This window comes from Sphaerodactylus townsendi, linkage group LG08, assembly GCF_021028975.2.
Source record: "Sphaerodactylus townsendi isolate TG3544 linkage group LG08, MPM_Stown_v2.3, whole genome shotgun sequence".
NCBI lineage: Eukaryota > Metazoa > Chordata > Lepidosauria > Squamata > Sphaerodactylidae > Sphaerodactylus > Sphaerodactylus townsendi.
The window spans coordinates 79,979,024-80,001,204 of record NC_059432.1 but is presented as its reverse complement, the minus strand read 5'-3'; the positions used below and the strand labels follow the sequence as shown (position 1 = coordinate 80,001,204).

Here is a 22,181-nt window from a genome sequence, read left to right as displayed (position 1 = left end):
GTTAAGTGGTTGTTTATTCTAGGGTGAAGTCAGCCATTACACAGCTTGGTGCATTAGGTAACTGAAGTTTGGGTCACATGAAGGGGATCAGACTCTCATTATTTTTCCTTACCTCTTCATCAAAAACAATATGGAAGGGAAGCCCATTGCAGAATGTCTTGGGGTCTATCCACAGAGTCTTAGGATAGATGGGATCACATCCTCTCAGAAGTCTTCCTGCAATGTGGATAAAGATGGTAATAATCTCACCACTGGTCATTGCTGGAATCAGTAGCACTATTTACTATCCCTAGTTTGCCCCTAGTCTGGCCTTTTTAACATATAGGGAATGTATGAATTGCTAGTGCTAGCATTCTATAGAGTTCTACTTCTCAGTCCAGGATCTCTGGAGATTAAATCTCTGAGTAAGAATGGATCCTGTTTATCTCCAGCACCATCTGCTGTAAATGTGCATGAACACTAAAACAGTGCAGTTATTTTGATATATTTTGAGTGACTGATAACCCATATCTTCAGTCAGGTAACTATCATTCAACTGGTAGAGCCTTCAGCAGGTAAACGAACATGTAGCAGGATAATGGTGCATGACTTACAACCACATCCCTATTTTCAGTTATGAAACATGGAGGATCTGTTTAAGGAAGGGGTTCCATGTAGACAGGGCAGCAAAGAAGAGTGAGAAAGACTGTTACAGAACAAGAAAATGTCATGCAGCAGTGAGTGGTAGAACAGGAGGTGTGAAGGTAGAGAAGGGATGTTGAAGGATGCAAAACGATAAACAGTCTTGGAGGATTTCCAAAGTAATGACTAAGAGGTTGTGACAGATAGAGAAGGGACTGGGAGGGCGATGAAGGGATGACACCTGGATTAAAAGAGAAGAGTTGGTTTTTAATTCCCTGTTTTTCTTTTGAAAGGAGTTTTAAAGTGGCTTACAACTGACTTCTCCCCCCACCTACCTCAGACAACTTGTGAGGCAGGTGGGGCTGGGAGAGTTCAGAGATAACTGTGGCTAGGCCAAGATCGCCCAGCAGGTTGCTTGTGGCAGAGTGGGAAAAACAAAGCCAATTCACCAGATTAGAGTGTGCCACTCTTAACCACCATACCTCACTGATTGACCAATGGGAGAGGAGAATTACATATTATTTAGTAATATGTTTTCATCCCTTCCTCCCAGGAGCTCAGGGTGACAAATGTCAAACTCCCATCTTCAATTTTATCCTTCGCAGCTACCCTGTGAGTAGATTAGGCTGAGAGAGAGTGACAGGCCCAAGGTCATCCAGCAAGCTTTCTGGCAGAGTAGGGCCCTGAACTGAATCTCTCAGATCATAGTCCAACACTCTAGCCACTATACCACACTGGCATAGTGGCATAGAGTTTTAGGTAAATATAAGAGGACTGAGCATGCAAGGGGAAGACGGGGAAGAAGTTTACAAAAATAAAGGGGAAATTACTAAAACACACACTAGAGTTTTAAATTAGGGCTGAACGCATAGAGTTGCAGCATATGAAATTATGTCATTATAAGACTTTTCAGCTGCTCTGTCAACATTACATACATAATAGCAATCAGGGACTACATACTCTTTCCAGTGTAGATTTGATATAACTTGCATCTGTCTACACTATTTTCTGCCAAAGAACAGCAACTGGGGCCTGTTTTTACAACACAGCTGTCAAGTATTTAAACCTTTCCTACTCAGTATGGTTCAGGATACTGTGGGATTTGCATATTTTAGTGATTCCCCTGTCATAGAAAAGAAAGTTCTCCTGTCTCCCATTGGCTAAGACTACCACTGGGTAGGCATATTTATGAAATTCTGGACTTGTCTAAAGTATAGCTACCAAGAACAACCACAAATCCTCAGACAAAGGTTCCCACTGGATGGCCTCACACTATCTAGACACAACCCAAATACAACATTAAAACAAATTAAATTATTTGCCCAGCAAAATAGGTTTCCAAAGTGACCAATGCTTACAGACAAATCACCACACTTCCTGTCAACCCTGACCTATAATATTCTAGAGGATCCTATCTGTCACCTCCAAGATTTGGATGACACCAGCATAATGTAAGTAAAATATCCACAAAATCCTGTGTAGTTGGTGGCAATTAGCCATTTGGGATTCAAAGGACCATTCTAAAGGTAACAACTTGAGATTATCAGATGTGAAGCTAAACATTTAGTGCTTAGATACTAAATCATACCATACCTTGTGATTTAACTATATTGCAAAATGATAGCTTTTTTTAAGGAAAAGGGAACAAAACCTGGATTTTAAATGCCATTAGATAAACAAGTGCCACATACCTTTAAAATTAAATCACTTTTTACCTTTTCCTATTGTCACAATTCCTCTGATTGTTTCCCAATGACTTTTCTTGACTGGGCAAGTAGAAGCTAGTTTGGTTTTGTCTCTGATCCTATTCATAGTTCTTTCAAGATCCTGTAGAATAAACCAAACACAGTCACTAAAATGTTTTTAAAAATGAAAAATACAATAAGCACAGGAACTGCCCCAAAGAAATAGAAATCGAAGCAATCATGAAAAGAAATAGACATAATAGCAACAAGGAGAGGTATACGTGTTTTAAATTCCTTTCACTTCAAAGCAGTGATTCTAATTGCAGTTATGCATTGGCAAGCTCCACTGACATCAGTGAACTTACTTTTCAAGTGTTCGTGCTTGGGAATACATCGAGCATCTATTATCCAGTGGGCATCACAATATACTTCAGAAACTTTGCTAACCTGTGGTTTGTGTCTAGTTGGAAATGTCCGCTCACCAAAATGGTTATGGCTTTTACCAACTCCCCCCTTAAACTGTTCCAGGAGCAGCATTTTGAGGAGTGAGGACATTGTGTTCTGCTGACAGACAGACCGACCCTGAATAAGCATACATTCGGATTTGTACAAGTCGCCTTGCAGGTCAGCGACTTAACTTTAAAAGACTGCTTTTATAATGTCATTTCTCCAAAAGTCTATGGGATCCTCCTCAACTGGCTTGAAGGGATGTTTGACTTTAACTGGCTTATAGAATCTCTACCGCTGTTCACATTGGTCTTCTGTAGATGACATGATAATATATGGAGGGCTTCTGAAAACCTAATGCATTTTAATGCTTTTGTTGCTCATTAAGAATGCCCAGTAAGTAACAAGTAACAAGTTCATTCTAGATGTCTTACTTTTCTCATTCTCTAAATGAATAAATAAATAGCACAAATGGGGCATGGAAAGTATGAGTTACTCTTTGGTGTAGTGGTTAATCTGGAGAACTGGGTTTGATTCCCCACTCCTTCACATGAGTGGTGAACTCTTATCTGGGGAATTGTTTTACCACTCCTCCACATGAAGCCTGCTGGGTGACCTTGGGCCAGTCAGAGTTCTTCAGAACTCTCTCAACCCCACCTACCTCACAAGGTATTTGTAGAGGGGAGGCAAAGGGAAAGGAATTTGTAAGGCACTTTTGAGATCCCGGAGAGAAAGGCAGGGTGTAAATCCAAACTGTTCTTCTTCTACTATTGTAGTACGTTAAGCTACAGTTAGGGGGAATCACATGGTTTTTTCTCACCCAGGCCCACATGCTCAGCCTAAGCTACCCTTGTGAGGATAAAAAAGAAGAGAGGAGAATTTACGTGAAAAGGTTTGGATCACTATTGGGGAAGAAAGGTAAGAAAATAATTAAGCAAATAAATACATGTACTGGTAATTGTCGGGGTGTGTGACAAGGAAATTTCAGATTTCCTGGTTTTACAAAATATGCTTTTTCTGCTGAAGCTTTCATACAAAAATTATAACACAGTACCTCTTTATCCAGCTGCTTTTCTGTCTGCTTTCCAAAATTTGAAAGGTAATGTGAAGAAGGAGCAAATTTATTTTTCCTCTTGTATGAAAATACAGGCTTTTGTGTTACAAGGAATACAATGTGTTCTTTTTTCCCTGTTCGTTCTTCTTCTTCAGTTTGATTTACAATTTCCATAGAAATCTCAATGTTGAAAAAATCCAAGGCAGCTGCACCAATGATTCCTGAAACAAAAGAAGAATCCAAACAGTCTACAATCCCTAAATTGTCATTCCTTAAAAAAAATGCATATCTATCAAATGGAAGGATACATACAGAACACCTTGGTCCATTAAGATACAAACACAAAAGACCTCTTGCATGGAAGCTTGCCATTGGGTTTAATCCAAATGAGCTTTTACAATGCTGGATGGACTGAACCCCCAAGAACAATATTTTGGGTTGCAGTGAGACAGGGAAGTTGAGAAAGTTATGGTCTGCAGGTAGAAATGCTCCATTGGCTCTACCGCCTTCACCCTGTGATGTCGAAGTGTCTTCTAAAAATGTATTTTAGTGGGTTCTTCTTTAGAATGGTAAGTGTACACTGTGAATGTACACTGTGAATGTATCTATGTGAAACCTGGTCCAGGCACAGAGCAAAATGAGATGATGGCAAAATGGGCTATTCTGCAGCTGTGATCACATACAAATAAAAAAACCCATAACATACAGATTAGCACATCAAGAAGCAACTCACTACCCTAAACATTTGTACGCTGTATTCATTTTCCACTTGTGTATGCATATAACGTGCTGTCAAGTCAAGCTAATTTATAGCATACCCCGCAAGTAGCTTTCAAGGAAAAGGAGCAGCAGAGGTGGTTTGCCATTGCCTTCCTCTGCAGAGTTTTTCTTGGTGGTCTCCCTTCCAAGTACTGACCCTGTTTAAGGCTTCTGAGATCTGATGAGATCAGGCTATATCATGCGACCTTCTCTCCCCATTTTCCACTTACAGGGAGTCTTTATTCTTCTGAGTACAATGTGACAGCAATGCAAACACTGGATTTTTGAATACCAAGTAAGTTTGTGATAGTTAGCAACCTTTCAGTGACAACAAAGCAATGGATTTTGATAAAAAGGGTTGTTTGTCTTCTTCTTCTAGGAATACATAATTTAGGCTATTATTTCCCAAAGCTGAGAGATGAGTTTCAAAGTAAGCAAACTAGCAGAGACCAGCAAAAGATAAACGTGGGGGTGAGAAAGGTTTTCTGTCTCACCCACAGTCAGGTTTGATGATGCCTGGCCAGTCTTTCACTTGAACCAACAGCAGAGAATGACAAATGCCTCTGCAGATTCAGAACATCAGCCAAGTCTGACAAGGCATGAAAATGTATACGAAGCTTCCATCAATATGAAGCCTGAAAAGATGACAGAAAAGCCTTTGCGGTGGATACATATAAAGAATGTGGCACCCATGTTCAATCTGCACATGATGTCTGGGCAGGAGCAATGACTGACACCCCTCGCCTTCCCATGGTTAAATGAGACTAAAAAGCAGTTGCAGAGAGCAGCACTATGAATTGGGGCCATGGCCCTGAGAAAACTGCTCTAAGGGGATACTGTTCATCAGGGGAAAAGTTAAACTTCATACCCGGAACAATATGGCAGAGGCCTCGTCTGTCTGAGTAATAATGCAAATGCATTGATCCATCTTCATTCTTTTCTACCCTGAATGAAGGAGCATTCATTTCCTGAAAAACACACAACATGTTAATAGTGAACACCTCATAAAATCCAAAGTTCATTGCTCAGTTTGGTCCAAAAACAGGTAATGCCAACTGAAAGCTTGTAAGTCTAATTAAACTGAGAGGCAGCGTGGTGTAGTGGTTAAGAGCAGTGGACTCTAATCTGGAGAACCAGGTTTGATTGTCTACTCCTTTACAAGAGCACCAGACTCCAATATGATAAGCCAGATTTGTTTCCCCACTCTTCCACATGAAGCCAGCAGGGTGACCTTGGGCCAGTCACAGTTCTCTGAGAACTTTCTCAGCCCCACCTATCACACAAGGTGTCTGTTGTGGGGAGAGGAAGGGAAGGGTTTGTAAGCTCCTTTGAGACTCCTTGCAGTTGAGAAAAGTGGGGGGAAATCCAAAGTCTTCTTCTGAACTCCAATTTAAACGTGTCAGTAGGGCTCAAAAAGAATTCAAATGAATTGTACTAAATATTATGCTCGCGGTTTTAGCAAGTGAAGAAAATAAACAAGCTTCTCGAAGTTTCATGTTACTCATCAGTAAATTTCGTATGAGATTCATTGGTTATACCCAACAGCAGGTATATGCCAGTACTAGGTGGTGCTGGTTCCAGAGCCTGCCTGTAAGTGAGATGGGTAATGTGGCAACTCACAGCATATAGATATTCTTTTCTGTGATCTGAATCTCAGCCCTGCAAAATTCCTTCAAAATTCAAATTGATGCAGTGAGTGTCATCTCTTCAGGGCACAATGATCAGGGCTGCTGATCATATCCAGAAGAGAAGAAGAAGAGTTTGGATTTATATCCCCCCTTTCTCTCCTGCAGGAGACTCAAAGGGGCTTACAATCTCCTTGCCCTTCCCCCCTCACAACAAACACCCTATGAAGTAGGTGGGGCTGAGAGAGCTCCGAGAAGCTGTGACTAGCCCAAGGTCACCCAGCTGGCGTGTGAGGGAGTGTACAGGCTAATCTGAATTCCCCAGATAAGCCTCCACAGCTCAGGCGGCAGAGTGGAGAATCAAACCCGGTTCCTCCAGATTAGATACACGAGCTCTTAACCTCCTACGCCACTGCTGAGATCCAGAGGTCTCTATGAGTTTCTCCCTGACAGTCAATTTGAAAACATGAGACTAATGCTACCTTTCTGTTTTTGAGCCACCAACCTCAACAGGCTGAGTCCAAACTTGGTGAGTTACTGAAGACTGTGGATGCTGAGGTCTCACGCCCTCTACAGGCACAGAAGCAAAAAGCAGTGTGTAATATCAGCCCCTCTGATAGGAAGGCAGTTCTCTTCAGACTGGTCCATTATACACCAGGTGTCAGTCTCAGCAAGATTTCTGGTACAGATATTATTTCCATTCTCCTCAGGCCAAGTGACACCACTTTAAGCACAACTTTATTTTTTTTTCACTGCCAGAGCAAGGGAGATTTGCCAGTGAGCGAAACTTTGTCCTGAAAATCTTTCCTCTGCCCACCACCAGCCCCTCCCACTCCTGTGCACGCTTCTCCTTTTCTCCTAAAATTTGTTATTACTTCCATTTTTTAAATGTATTATATTGATATATTGATATCAACAGAGAAGCGCTGCAAAACTGTGGTCTTTTATTCCCCTGCAGAAAATTGCCACTTTGGAGCTAGGGTATCACTTCCTTGCTGAGTTTCCTCTACTTCTCAAACTTTGCTCCTCCCCCAAATATCTCCAGGAATTTCAAAACAGATAGTTGGCAACTCTATTCCACACTCTTCTTTCCTCCGTTTCCTTTTGCACCCAGCTTCCCACCACCACCACCCGAGTGCTTTTTGCTGGCTTAAAAAAAAAACCCACAGTAGCAGATATATCACCATAGCATAATGCTGCTATGAGTAAAACTGAAACAGTCGTGGTCATCATAACCTTTGCACAGCGGAGAGGGATGTTGCTGTGCGGAATAAAGTTCACACAAAGCTTGCTGCTTTTAATTTTTTAAAAGTGGGCATGCTTCATTCTTCAGGAATTCCATACTATGATAGGAAAGGAAGGATAGGCATTTCAGCTACCTTAACTAGGATGGGGAAAGGTGCTGAGGGGACACCTTGCCCTTACATAGTTAACCAGATGGAAGGAAGTCCTTGAGAGAAGCAACCTGAGTAATGACAGGAACAGAACAGACAAGAGAAAAGATGTAGAGGAAACTGACCTGTCCACCTTATTTGCTCAGGTGTCCCTTCTGGAATACTGGCGCATTTGGAACAAAGAAACATCATACAGTCTTTTTCTTCTGACTGCTAGAACTGTATAACAAGGTTGTATGGAAACCTTTCTCTTCCCAAAAGAAACCTAGGCCCCTCTCAAGACACGTTGTAAAATAATGTGATTTTCAAACCACTTTCAATAAATCATGTATGCAAGTGGATTTTTGCTGAACATGTCCATAGCATGTTTCAAAGATGTTCTGAAAGCATTCTGCATGTGCGGAATGAGCCCTACTGAAGTTTGGGGGGTGGGGTCATGGAGTGAAACCTCCATGTGGAAGCAATCACAGCTGGCTTCAAATGCAACTGAAAATTAAAGAAACTTCAATGGGCAATGGTTTCAAGCCCAGGCAGAAAGCAACATAGTAGTCTGAAGAAACTAGAATGATAGCATGCTAGCATGTTAGCCTTCGACAATACATGATAGCATGTGTTACTAGTTCTGATCCTGTATGCTAACATTTCTGCTGGTGTAAAGGAACTTATATTCACTGACCTCGTAAGAAAGACTCAGATAACTGTGCAGGGAATCCAGGTTTTCTATGAATTCATAGAGATTTCCTCCCAGGGTTCGGAGCATATGATCATAACCGGATCGCTTGCAGAATTCGAAAAAGTATTCTCCAAATTGCTTCAGAACCATATCTGGAGGGACATCTGATAAAATAAATGTACATTAACACCACAGATCTAACAGGCTTTAGTGACAAACTCAATTGTATTCAGTTAAATCATTGGCTCATTCTGCACATGCAGAATAATGCACTATCAAACTGCTTTCAGCGCTCTTTGAAGCTGTGTGGAATGGCAAAATCCACTTGCAAACAGTTGTGAAAGTGGTTTGAAAACGCATTATTTTGTGTGTGCGGAATGGGCCATTGAGTCAACTTGATTTAAGATGGACTCTTGACCTCCCAGCCCATTTGCCATTAATTGCAATTGGAACAAGATTTTAATATTTAAATAAAGACCATCATCCAAATATGTGACACGTTAATTTAAGATGGGAGTGTCTGGAATTAAACCAATCTGCAGCGCAGACAGATTATCTGAAAAGAGTCATAAAGGGCAAAGGGGAGGCAGGTAATGCTATAGTTCATTGGGTACAATGCCTGTTTGCAATAACAGTGGCTACTCACATTCATTTTTAAAGTGTCCCATGAATCAATGTACAGGTAACTTAAACATGAATGCACAGCAGGCATATGTCTTTTACTATGTGCATCGCATCAATATATGCATCCAGAGCCAAGACTGGCTACGGCTTCTCATTATCTATCCACATCATAGTAGAAATGTGCTTCCCACCATAACACATGCACATCATCCTGAATAATATGGTGATGCTGTAACTGAAAAAGCCAAAATGCCTGGACTGGAGGAAGGAAAAGAGCAGGAAGGGCTCTTCTATTCCTGGCACTGGAACAAAGCAAAAGGAATGAGAAAAGCCCTGCTGGAACAAAACTAGGGTCATGACCAACCCACTGATGGTCAGCCAGATGCTTCTGAAAATCCCTTAAGTACAACGTGAAAACAGCAACCGTCCTGCACTGTTTGTTCCTTAGTGATTAGCAGTCTGAGGCATAATAGCCATTGTAGACCTATCCTCTGCAGTGTTGTTGAATCTCCTGTTAAAGTTACTTGTTGCAGTAGACATCACCACATCTATTGGAATGGGACAGGAGGAGGTATTGCTTCCTTACTGTCTCTGGTCCTATGCACCAGCTCGGTGTTAGGAAACCCTTACAGGGCCCAGTGCTCATGCTCTGGCTTCCCTCATCACTAGCCTGCTCTGAGGCTGGAAAGTCAAAATACTGCTGAATTCCAAGAATAAAAGCAAAATTATGCACTATCATGTTGTTAATGAAAAGTAATGCCTGACCCGGAGGGAAAAGACATAGTTACAGAAAGTAGAAAGAATAATGCTGGGAAAATGAAAAATTGACACTATTTTCCATTGATCTTAAAGTTTAAGAGTTCTCTCGCCAAAATAGCACTGCAACATGCAGGCAATGGAGATTTACAGGGAGATGACCTGGAAACACCATGACTCTCCAGCAATGCTGAAATTAACAATATTTACTTCACAATCATAATGCATGTCTACTCAGGTGTAAGCCCCGCCATGTTCAACGGTGCTTATTCCTATGTATGAGTACATAAGATTGCCTTGGATTGATATCCTAAAGGCACTTGCTTGAAAGTAAGCTCCACAGGACTTACTTCTGAGCAGACTCACCTGGGACTGCAAAATGCCACCTGTAGGAATAATAATATTTCTTGTCAAGAAGTGAAGCTTTTCATTGGAAAACATTTTTTTTCTCCAGGGGGAAAAAAGTTATACAGAAACGTTCTCAACTATAGCCAAAAGAAAACAAAATAACCCAACAGAATTAGGAACTTGTGTCTCTCTTCCCACTTGGCTGTCTCTTGTTATCAACAGTAAAAAAAGAAAGACAATGATTAGCATGTTGCAGATTCTCACTCTTTTATGTAATTTTGAGACAGTCTTTTTAAAACTATCGTGTGAATATTTCTCATGGACTGCCTGTTTTGGCTCTGCTTGGCCAGGTTTTAATTCCTTGCTCTGCTGCTAATCCATAGACTAGAAGAATTTTATTGGATTAGACTAAAGGAACAGCAGCCTTGGTAGGTCTGTGGTAGTTTGAGTACTTTGAAAGGAGTACCATATAAACCTTCCTAGGCTTTTTGTTTGTCATCTGTATGTCCCTGTGAGAAGGAATCGGAACTCACCATCCAATCAGGATTTGCTGATCTCTGCCCACCCCACCCCGCCCCCCAGCAAGCGGCTACAGGCTGTTCTTGGGCATGTTTTTGCTGTACACACACACACACACACACACACACACACACACACAAACTTGCAGAATGGCCTTTTGTAGCACATCAGGAAAGAATCCCATCTTGCTGAATTTATAAACTGTGCATGAGAATTATTAAGGAGAGCTTTCACTGGCTGATCAGTGAACCATCTTGAAAAATTACAGTAGCAAGACTGTATGACTGACATTTGCAGTGTTGTGAGATGTTTCAAGTATTTTATTTTTTAGTTTGATGGAAATTCACTTTGAGCCTATGACTGGAAAAAGATGGGTGAAAGGGCCTTAAAAGGTCCAACAGTCTTCAAGAGTGGCACCAGTTTGTATGCTAAATTCTTATTTTTTTAATTTAAAAAGTTTCACATATACAATTTGGTGCTGCTATTAGCATGGAGGAAGAAGAAGACTTTTTAACCCCATCCTCCACAAATCCTTTTCCAGTTGATATGGCACCCTTTCTTGCAGTTTCTCCTGCGAGGGAAGAATGCAGGTATCCATATATTTCACCAAGCTCTCATCTTCTTGTTTACAGGTGACACCGGAAAGTACTGTCAAGTCACAGCTCACTTACAGTGATCCTGTAGGGTTTACAGGTAGCTGATGAAAACATTTTTATTTGGAAAAGCCTTCAGAAGGTATGCAACATCGTGTCCAATCTTTGCTATCTTTCATCGCAAGCCATCTCACAAAGTTATTGTCAAGATATCAGTCTGCCCCACCTGGGCACATGTTACTTTCAGCAAGATGGAGAAAAAGTGGATTACACATGAGTTAAGCATCCAATTCTTCTACAGTAGTCTGCTTCCAGTGCCCTGATTCAAAGGTAAGATGAGCGGACACACAGGATAAGACATCTTCTAGGGTGACACTGAGAATGTGTAATTTCTTCCCAGCACCTCTTCTCCTGGCATTTGAATTTCTTAGGCCGTTTCCGCACAGCCCATTAATGGCGCCATGGGGACGGGAAATACGCCGTCCCCAGGGAGCCATTCGCACAGGCGGCGCTGCTGCAACACAGCAGCGCCGACCTGACTCTGCTCCCTCTTCAGGGCGGCGCTCGCCAACACGTTGGCCGTCCCCAAAGGGGAGTTATTTCCATTTCGCACAGGGCGGCGCTTGCTGCAATGATTGCAGCAGCGCCGCCACACCGCTGACTCTGCTCCCTCTCCCCCAGGGCGGTGTCAAACCGTCAGTTGGCCGCTTCTGAAAGAAAAACAACCCGCTTTTTTTAAAGGGGTTTGTTTTTCCTTCAACAGCGTCTTCCAATTTCGGCGCGCGTGGTGCGAAACAGCACCGGGCCGGAACACGCTTGCAATTTCCCTTCCCTGTCCGGACTACCTAATTTGTCCCGCCGCTGGCTACTTCGCTGGCCGCCAGTCGGGCTCCCGCCTGACCGCTGCCCTCCGACCTCCAGGGCGTCGGAGGAGGCCGGCCGCCTGTTGCCTTCCAGAGGCCGTCCGCGTAGCTTCGAGGCTGAAACCGGCCTCCGCCTCCACGCCGGCGGAATTCTTGCCGGCGTGGAGGCGCCCTTACGGCCGTGCAGAAACGGCCTTAGTTTTAGGCACTCCCACACATTTGGTTATTTTTTTTGCATATGGTCCTCTTAGTGAACTGTTTTAACCTCTGTCAATAATTGAGGAGCTGATGTTTTTTAATTACTATTTTATCGATTTGTGTTAATTGTGAACTTTACTTATAAGCCTGGCAAACCTCTAGGCTGAAAGAGGTAGGACACAAATCTTTTGAAGAAATGAATAAAATGTTACCCTGCATGACAGGTGTGAAATGCAAAGACAATGTAGTTACCCAAAACAATTCTTGGTTTCACTGTAGCCAGCTGTAAAATTCTATCTGGTTTCTATTAGAACTCCTGAAATATTTTTTCTCCTAACTGGCAAAGAAAACCCACAAAGCCCAGTTCTTGTATTTATTTCGAACAATACATACCCAACATTTTGCACGCCTTGTCAATCAGCTGCATTGTGATCTCATCGCTGTAAACTTCAAATGTCAAAAAGGTATCCTCTACTCCAGTCTGAACTCTGTAATACAAATAAACATCGCCACAATCACAACATTTCTATGGTTCAGTCTCCTATTATTTCTGCACTTTCAATAGTTAGTCACCTGAGCTAGGACTTCTGGTTTTTGCCTAGCATAGTAGCTTCTATCTCTTTTTGGTGATTAAAATCAGTGTTTCGTGATAAACGTTTCAAAAATTGTTTTGTACATAGGACGTCAATAGAATCATAGGGTTTTTTCCCCACAACAGGAAAATATAGAATATCATGAAATACTTAATGATTTTTTTAAAGTTGAGGTGGTAGGGAAACCCTGAAATCTCTACATTTACAGTGAATACATTGAGTTGAGGGCTGATTTGCATAACTATTTTTGGAAGTGACAAGGAATCACAAGATGGATTTTCCTCCTCTGTGAAGAAGTGACCTTATGACAGCATCTGTCTTGATGTGAAAACATGGGTATGGTGAAGAAGAGTACCACTGAATTTCTGTACTATGCACAGTGAAGGCTACACCATACTGGCATTTAGGAAAGAAGAGCACTATATCTCATTATTCCAGCTAGTGCAGAGATGTGTATCTATAAATTTAAACAAATTAGCTACCAATTATATACTACCAAAATATTTAACTCTTCTTTTGTAAAGATAAGTATTACATGTCCAGTAGGCATGTACTGTGATCAGGTGGTATACCCAGCAACATAGCATCTTAAATTAGTATTATCTGGTCTTGTATATAAGGCGAGAAAGAGAATACTGCATGGGCATAGCTATCATTCACCTACTGGCAAACTACCTGTTCATCGCATAATGGATGCAAGTAACTTCTGATGGTTTATGTATGTAGACATGGTGTATCTTTTGGGAAGTGTGAACCTTATTTAAAGACCTTTACAATCCAGAGAATGCCTCTGTTTAGCTTCCCTTAAACAAACAAAGGCACAAGAGGGAGAGTTTTTAGTTCCAGTTAATGACTCCTCTTCTGGCTGTCCGTTGCAATCAGAGGTGTAGCAAGGGGGGAAAGCACACGGTGCACTGGTGCATCTTCCGCCCCATCCCGCCCCAGAACGCCCCCACCATGCCCCCGGAACATCCTCGCCACACCCCCACAAGGGCACATGCCCAGTGTGTTGCCTACTCTCCGTCCCCTTGGAGCTACGCCTCTGGTTGCAATAACTTCCCAAATGATGCGGCTTCATTCCTGTGCAATGGCTTTTTCAGGCACGATGCCAGAAAGTAGCCTGTCCGTCACAAAACCTTCCAACTAACAACATGCCATTCTAAATTGTTTTGGGCAACAAAAAAGGCAATTAGCACAGAGCTGCATTGCATTGAATGGCAAGGCATTCTCTCTGTCATTTTTTGTCTCCATATTGTTTTAGAATCATCCTGTGATGCCATTCTTCATTCCTCTGCACATCATATTCCTTCTGTCTCCTTAGTTTGCCTTGCTGAAGTGCTCCTTGCCTAAAGGCATTTGTAGCAGCATAATAAAAACTGGGTGTTCCCAGATGGTCATGGTGTGTGGGCAGGGGGGGAGGGGAACCAAGAAACGCTGTGATTCTCTAAAATCTAATCTGATTGGTTGTCTATTCCTTCTTTCTTTTGTTCTGCTTTAATGGCCTTTTTTTCTTACAGCCAGAGTGCTATGCTTTATATTTGCAAAACGCTGCTTTGCCCAAGAATACTTTCCTAGTGCTTTAGAGTAGCAACAGCAGTTAGGCATATTTATATATTTACCTCTCCTCGTCCCACAGCTCTTCTCCTTCCTAGCACAATTTTGAAACAAAGCTAGTTTCTTTCTGATTTATTTACTTACAAAATGTGTGTCCTGCCTTTCTGCCCTTACAAGGGACACCAAGACAGTTAGTATTTAGATATTTATAGCCCATTTTCCTACCCTATGGGGACTCAAAGTGACATTCATCATTCTTCCCTCACAGTAGTCTTGTTGAGAGAAAATGACTGGTCAAGGTCACCCAACAAGCTTCTGTGACAGAGAGGGGATTCACACATGATTTCCCAGATTCTAGTTAACACACTCACCACTAAGTAACACTGCTGTAACAGAGTCTAAGGGGACAAAATCCCAGGATCTTGGCCACCACAGAACCCACAAAGCTTCATCTGAGGGTTAAGTCAGGACCAATTGTAGTGGGGACCCAGATAGAGGCAACTTTAATGGTCAGTCTGCAACCCTGCTTTGCCAGTGAACCATGGCTTCTCTCAAAGACTACCAGTTGATATTTTAAATTGCATTGTTTAGATCCAAAGTAGGGCTGATTTGCATACTGACCAGTGTATTCTCCTTCCAACATAAACTTTTGCTAGAAAGCCTTTGATGGCTTTCCAGTCTTGGAAGTCTATAACTAATTTGTCTACAGATTGGTTACCTTAATTTTTCCCATGTTTCTTCACCATATTTTTCAACCACCAATGACTTCAGGCAGGTATTTATGAAGCCATACTGAAAGAACAAATAGATAAGAAAGAAAGATTATAAACTTCATTACAGGACGCGGGACCATTTTTGCATTTCTGTTTGTTGTATGAAACAGTAGCTGACTGTTGCAATAAAGATTTCCTGAACGTATCCTCAATGAAGAATTTATCATAAGATTACAAATACTTGTCAAATTCCTATTGATTTTTACTGATAATCCTCATTTTTTTGCAATTTACAATCTAAATACTGTAAATATTTAAATGCAAATCAAATTGTAATTATGAAATGTATTTTTAAAATTTATTTCCTTCCTTTACATTTTGCCTTTCTCAGAGGTACTCAAGGCAGATTACAGAACAAGTCAGTGCAACCAACAAAATGGGTTATTCAATGAACAATGCATTAGGATTGTAGAAGTCTTAAACCAGTAAAAAAAAAACCTGAAGCACAGCAAAAATAGTACTGTAGCACATTAAGCAGTTCAAATATTACTTAATAGCATCTTACTTCCATTTAATCTGTACACAGCAGTACAAACCACAGCTCCTTAATAATTTATTCGAGAAAATTTGTAAACCATTTTGTACAGTGTAACCCTATCATGTGTGCAGAAAAGCCCACTTGAATAACGCAGGTTTGCATAGTTTGCAGAAGTTAATACTATTTAACTGGTATTTCTGCTATGTGTATTATTCAATCAGAATTAAATAACTATCAAACGCTAAACATTAGCAACAAATATTGGCAATTTAAGGGCAAGGCATTTGAAAAATCAACACTATACAGTTGTTTTTGAAGTGGGAGTACTAATGGGATACAGACCTTCAACTTCAAACTGTAGGCAGTTAAGCATTTTAATTGAACGATTTAAAAATTCTTCCTACAAGACTATGAGCTTAATGATTCCTTTTATTTAATATAGAACTCTACTTTTGCCAAAAGAGATATTGTAGCCATAGAAGGTAGAATAACGTCATGATAAACACCTGCTGCAGGATTATAACAGGCCTAGATTTGCAAATTCTGGTCTGCCCAGTAAAATATACTAAATTTTAGTTTCTGGGTTCAGGCTTTGTTTAGACTACTGGCCTTTGTTTTGCCCCACAAACCCTATCATCTATAATATGGCGCGTTTCCTTTTAGTGTTACCAACCTACAGGTGGGGCCTGAAGATCCCCTGGAATTACTACTGATCTCCAGATGGCAGAAATAAGTTTCTCTGTAGAAAACGGCTGCTTTGGAAAGTGGACTCTATGGCACTGTATATCCCTCCAACCCTTCTGAGTCTCCACCACCAAATCTCTAAGCTCTATGCCAATAAAGGCTTGCTTCTTCTCGCTTCTCGACAAATCTCTAAGCATTTCCCAGCCCAGAGTTAGAAACCCTAATAAACTAGAAAAACATAAATGGATCTCCTGCATTTATTACTGCTAAAGAACATAATGGAGATTTGGATCAGATCCACGCCTCATATAGAAAAGGTTATATTCCCCTTCCCCATATAATTTCCAAGGTGCCCCCTCTCTCACACACTAACTGTCCCCGAGCTGCTAGTTATTCAGTACGGATATGCAGACATGCATAGTCATTAAAAAGCAATGTTGAAAATTAGTCATGAACATTAAGGATTATTTCCTAAGTTGTACATTTATATTAACTTGCTTTTCTGTTTTGTTCAAGTACATAAAATAGACTACAAAACAGAATTTTTACAACAGAAATATAAAAACACAGCTGTTACCCAAATTAGTGGTTTGCAACCAAGTAAATTATTTGGGGGGATTTTCATATGTGCAGTCAGTGCAGTCGCACAAAAGCAGTTCAGAAAACACTAGGCAAGGGGCTTATTTTGGGGGAGGCTAGATGGAGGGAAATTTGATCCTCGAGAGAACCAGTCATCCTGGACAAAACAGGAGAGAACACTATAGTGGACGATTGCTCAGATGAGTCAGAACTGGGGATAATCCAGTTTTTAAACAGATTTTAGATGGAGCTGATGAAATTACAATTCAGAGTAAGGTTGGATGGTCCTCCGGTAGTGGGGCATGGAAGAATAGGACTCAGGAAGAGTAGGGAAGAACAGAGCTCAGGAAGGCTGAATGTGTTAAGGCCGGCTGGTGTTTGCATATCCTTTGTGAGCTAGAGAACAGGTGTGCCTTTTACAGGGCTGTGGCCACTTTCCCAGGGCTGTGGTCATTGTTATTCAAACAGCACTGGTTCAAACTGCAGGAAATTCACTGCTGGCTGCTATGCATATCTAAAGGGAGTGAGGAACATGTCCAGGCAGAACCCTACAATTGGAATCAAAGTCCAGACTTCGAATTTGGCATCCATCTTAACTGTCTATAACTCCAACAGGGCTGACTGTTGGGGCACTGTCCATCATGCCATGGGCTTGCCTGCCAAGAGAGGTGAGAGCAGCCGCCACCGCAGCAGTAGCTGGCTTCCTACTTTATAGAAAAAATGTAGCTAAGTGATGCCAAATGATGCTCAGTTTTCATGAGAACAATAGCTGCGTGTCTTCACGAAAACAATATGTTCTGTCAATTGTTGTTTATTATTAGGAAATGCTGGCCTGTGTCTTTACCTTTGATAAAATACATATTAGGCAGCTGATTGAAATGTTCTTTGGGAAAACTTCCATATGGAAGGACAGGTATTTATTAGGGGGTATTAGTGATTCTATTTATAGGGAAATATCTTATAGGAAAGACCTGTCATCAATATTGATGAGATTGTTATAGTGCAGGGGTAGGGAACCTGCGGCTCTCCAGATGTTCAGGAACTACAATTCCCATCAGCCTCTGTCAGCATGGCCAATTGGCCATGCTGGTAGGGGCTGATGGGAATTGTAGTTCCTGAACATCTGGAGAGCCGCAGGTTCCCTACCCCTGTGTGTAATAAGAGAGTCATAAGATATATAGCATGTGTACCATTAACGGTGTGTACCATTAATGGTGCAGGTGGAGGTGCTGGGGTTAGTGTTTTATGTAAGCCCTCCTTAGCTGTTAGGTGTTTTCTGTCCATTTCTGCCTGATGTTAACATCTGTTTTTCTGCCCTCCCAGGTCGAGGGGGACATATTAGGTTTTAGTAAGCTGCCATCTGAAATTGGGTAATTTTATAGTTTTATTAATGGTTTAAATATTTTACGCTTTCACTGTGATTATTTCATATTGTTGTTGCTGCCCTGAGCCCCTGGGGGAGGGCAAGGTAGAAATCCAAGAATAAATCTTAAAAAAATAAATGTTGCCAGATGGAACCACACCTATCCTTGTAGAGGGTATTATAGCCCTTATAATTGCCTCTTTGGATTATAGGAGTTGTCTGACATACTAACATAGCATCAGTAAAGCAATAAATAAAATACTAATGGTAACAAAATCCAGACAGAAGTAATGAAAAAGGAAATAGCCATGTGTGACAGATTCACCCAGAAAAGGGTTAATAGTTTTGCTAAGGTACAGCAAAGCTGGCCTAAACAACACGCTCCTTATATGAAAACACCTCTTGATTGGCTGGCAGAGGTGCAGTTCACCTGGAGCCACAGGTAGGGGGAGCTAAGGGATATAAAAACAGGGAAAAGCCTGTCAATGGGGAGCAGCAGTGGCGTAGTGGCTAAGAGCAGGTGTACTCTGATCTGGAGGAACCAGGTTTGATTCCCAGCTCTGCCTCTTGAGCTGTGGAGGCTTGTCTGGGGAATTCAGATTAGCCTGTGCACTCCCACACACGCCAGCTGGGTGACCTTGGGCTAGTCACAGCTTTTCGGAGCTCTCTCAGCCCCACCCACCTCACAGGGTGTTTGTTGTGAGGGGGGAAGGGCAAGGAGATTGTAAGCCCCTTTGAGTCTCCTATAGGAGAGAAAGGGGGGATATAAATCCAAACTCTGATGAGATGATGATGATGATGATGATGATGATTCTGTTTCAAGATGTTTTTCAGCATTCAAAATGAACTGCAGTAACCAAATCTGGATGTGTAACTGGGGACAGATCTGCTCTCATCATGAATAGCCACTACCTGGGAACCAAGAACTGGCAAAGAGCACTCCTGGACTCTGCCATAATCAGATTACCTGGCAACAGAGATAGATGCAGTGGCACCCCAAATCAGATATATTCTGGATACAGGCATTATTATTTATTTCCAAAAATTTTGCTCCAGCTTAATGGACGACCTTGAGCCAGTCACACACTTTTCATCTACCTACCTCACAGGGTTGTTGTGAGGATAAAATGGAGGAGGGGAGAATGTTGCTTTGGGTTTCTATTATGGAGAAAAGGTGGGATGCAAATAGCTTAATATTTGTTCTGTGTGCTTTTTGTGGAGTGTTGCACAGCTTGTTGACCCTGTTAAGGTATTTCAGAAAACAGAGTACTTTAGGCCATTTATACGAAGGGCTTCTCCATGCAGAAATTATGCAGAATTTCTCCATGCAGAAATTTTCAATTACCCAATGTATTTGTTACATTGTCTGGATATGCTTTTCACTTGCACAGTGGCCTCAATGCCGCTGTGCTTTTGATGGGTGGAAACATGGATTTTCCCAATTCGAGCAAACCACACCTTTTTCTCCAATTCGCTGGGAATCTGAACCTGCATAAGTGCACCCTGCCTGCCTTGGGTTTGTTTTACTCCTCTCTCTCCACTTTTTCTTCTCCCATGATGCCCTTCCCCTTCACCCAGAAAAAAGGGAGCATTGCTCAGCTCTCCGCATGTGCATGTGCCAGCAACCAACACAAGAGAGTAGCTTCAGAGTCATGCAGAAAGGGCTGCAACCCTAGTCTGCCCTGGTCACCTCTGCTCCACCCCACCTAAATGAGGGATGGAGGTATGCTGGGCAATCTCTGAGGGTCCTGTACCTGACCAAGCCAGGAGGCTGGGTATGGTGAGGTTGGGCTGGGCTGGACCCTTCCCTTACCAGGTTGGGCAGACGCATCCCTTCCCACTGCAAGGCTGGATCCATGGAGAGGGCAGGACTAGGCAGCATGGTAAAGGATGGGACATTCATGTCCTTTGTTGTGCTGGGCATGACAAGTGTGATTCAGTTGGCTCCAATAAACACTAACTAAATAATTGTGAAAGACATTACATTTGTTTTGACATGAACTTCCTTACGTAAGCACCCAGTTTAGCAGATCAATTTGGTCAATAAACAACTTGTCCAAAGATGCTGCCCCTTTCTTTGGCTGTGCTTTGAGAGAGAATGCTGAACTAACAAGCAAGCTTGCTGAATTTATTTCTTGCCTGCTTCTGATATGTCCCCACAATTCTTCCACCAGTCAGTAACTGGTGCTAAGCAGATTTACATATTTCTAACTCTGTTGATGTCAATAGACTGAAAACGGTGTGACTGTTTAGGATTGCACTGAAAATGCTATGTGATGAGGTTTAATGAGTCTTTTCCCTCTGCAGAGCAATTCTTCACCGAAGCTACCAAAATGAAGCCCAGACGTTCACAGGAAATGCTGTCCTTTGCAAACGCTATCTTTTCCTATCCAAACAGCTTCTTTTTTGTTTGGAGAAGGGCAAACTATGAAAAATATTGGGTCACTCCCCCTCTGGTGAGTAGAAATTTTCCCGACTTTTATTGATGATATTATCGTGCTACCTGCAATACTGACATTCCTACATTAGATGTGCAAGCTCACGGCCGCCTGTTCACAGTGGGAATTGTTGGTCTGATCTAGTAGAGCCTGGCTCAATTGTTGAAGCGAGGTGGGACAGCTACAAGTTGCAGAGACCAGAAGCCAATGCAACTGCTATGGCGTGTCTGACATTGCAGAGAACTAGCTTGTTAAGAGAAGCAGCTACTCAAAGCAGGTTCTGATCCACGGATCTAGAATAAAAGATCTAGAATAAAAATAGATCTAGAATAAAAAATAAGCTGCCCACAAGAGTCTTGTTTATTTTTGCTACAGGCGAGCACAGCCACTCCTCTGGAACAACAGTGACCGAGTTGAGAAGCTCCATGTAATTCTTTCCATTTCTTTCTTTCCTGGAAGAACAGCAGAACTATGCTGGTACATCTCTCTCTTCGAAAATCGGCTGGCATCCCCCCCCCACCCCCACCCCCACCCCCCCGTAGATTTGCCTTTCAGCCCACGGTGCTTTAAAGCCATTCAAGTTGAAGCTAGCAGGGTAGGGGAGCGATCCTCACTCACCATTCTGGCGCATCAAAGAATCGGATCGTGCAGCATCGCCTTCTTCCGTTGGGTCAGGGTCCTTGCTCAAAGTGCCTACATGTCCAACCTGCTGATATTCGGTCCCCGCTGGAGCCGCCAAGCTGTCTACAGGAATCCGATGACCGGCTCTCTCCCGCACACAGTGATGGGCTTGGAAACGGTCAAGGAGTCGGCAGCTTCGCTGGGAGCTGGCAAGCCGGGCGGGCTGTTTACAGCCCTCATCCTCCCTGGATCTCAGAAACCCGCTGCGGTTACATGGCTATGCTCTCTCGTCTGCTGCAAGGTGACATCGGCCTGCCGCGGAGTCGCATTTCTCTGCCTAAAATGATCCGACCCCAGGAGCCTGGTTACGCCGGCGCGTAAAATGCGCCTCTCTCTGCGCCCAGCGTAAATGTGGCGCTGCAAAGTGGCAGCGCCGCGACAGAAAGGCGCTGAGAAGCAGAGGTCGCTGTCCAAGCATCTGTGGTACTGAACTGCCAAACCACGGTGGGGAGCTGGCTCCCCGTTGGAGGAAAGCTGTGCGCCAGCCGCAGGAAAGGGCATTTTCTCAGAACCAAAATCCAGTCCAGAGGACATCTCAGTACTTCTTGGCTCACCCACCAGCGCTTTTTAGCACAAGAAGAACATCACTTCTCCTTCTCCTTCTCCTGGGTAAGTGCAAAAAAGACTTCCCGAGGAGCCTAAAGGTTTGGAAGAATGCCAGGTGTCTAAGCAACTGGGCTGCACATGGACTTGGAGGATCTGGTTTCCTTCATTGATACCCAGTGGTCACTAAGCAATTACATCTAGGTAAGGCTGAGTCCATGTGGATTCGTTTTTTGTGCAAACTGCAAAAGCAAGGGAAAGCTCACCATCCCGTTCTATAGTATATAACCCCAGAAATATCTCCAAGCAGGTGGAATGCAGACAAAATGAAAGGTG

General features: G+C 42.5%; 1 protein-coding gene across 1 annotated transcript in view; it reads right to left on the bottom strand.

Moving 5' to 3' along the window:
• The window catches only part of LOC125438344 (guanylate cyclase soluble subunit beta-2-like), a 34,961-nt gene extending 13,331 nt beyond the window's left edge, over positions 1-21,630 (bottom strand). Inside the window, exons 1-8 of the mRNA XM_048506734.1 lie at positions 21,240-21,630; positions 15,025-15,098; positions 12,553-12,647; positions 8,262-8,422; positions 5,435-5,534; positions 3,808-4,028; positions 2,337-2,448; positions 113-216 (exon numbers count right to left, since the gene is read on the bottom strand). Of these exons, the coding sequence (XP_048362691.1) occupies positions 113-216; positions 2,337-2,448; positions 3,808-4,028; positions 5,435-5,534; positions 8,262-8,422; positions 12,553-12,647; positions 15,025-15,098; positions 21,240-21,242 (870 nt within the window). The 5' untranslated portion in view covers positions 21,243-21,630. The remainder of the gene's footprint in view (positions 1-112; positions 217-2,336; positions 2,449-3,807; positions 4,029-5,434; positions 5,535-8,261; positions 8,423-12,552; positions 12,648-15,024; positions 15,099-21,239) is intronic.
• Positions 21,631-22,181: the final 551 nt, after the last annotated feature.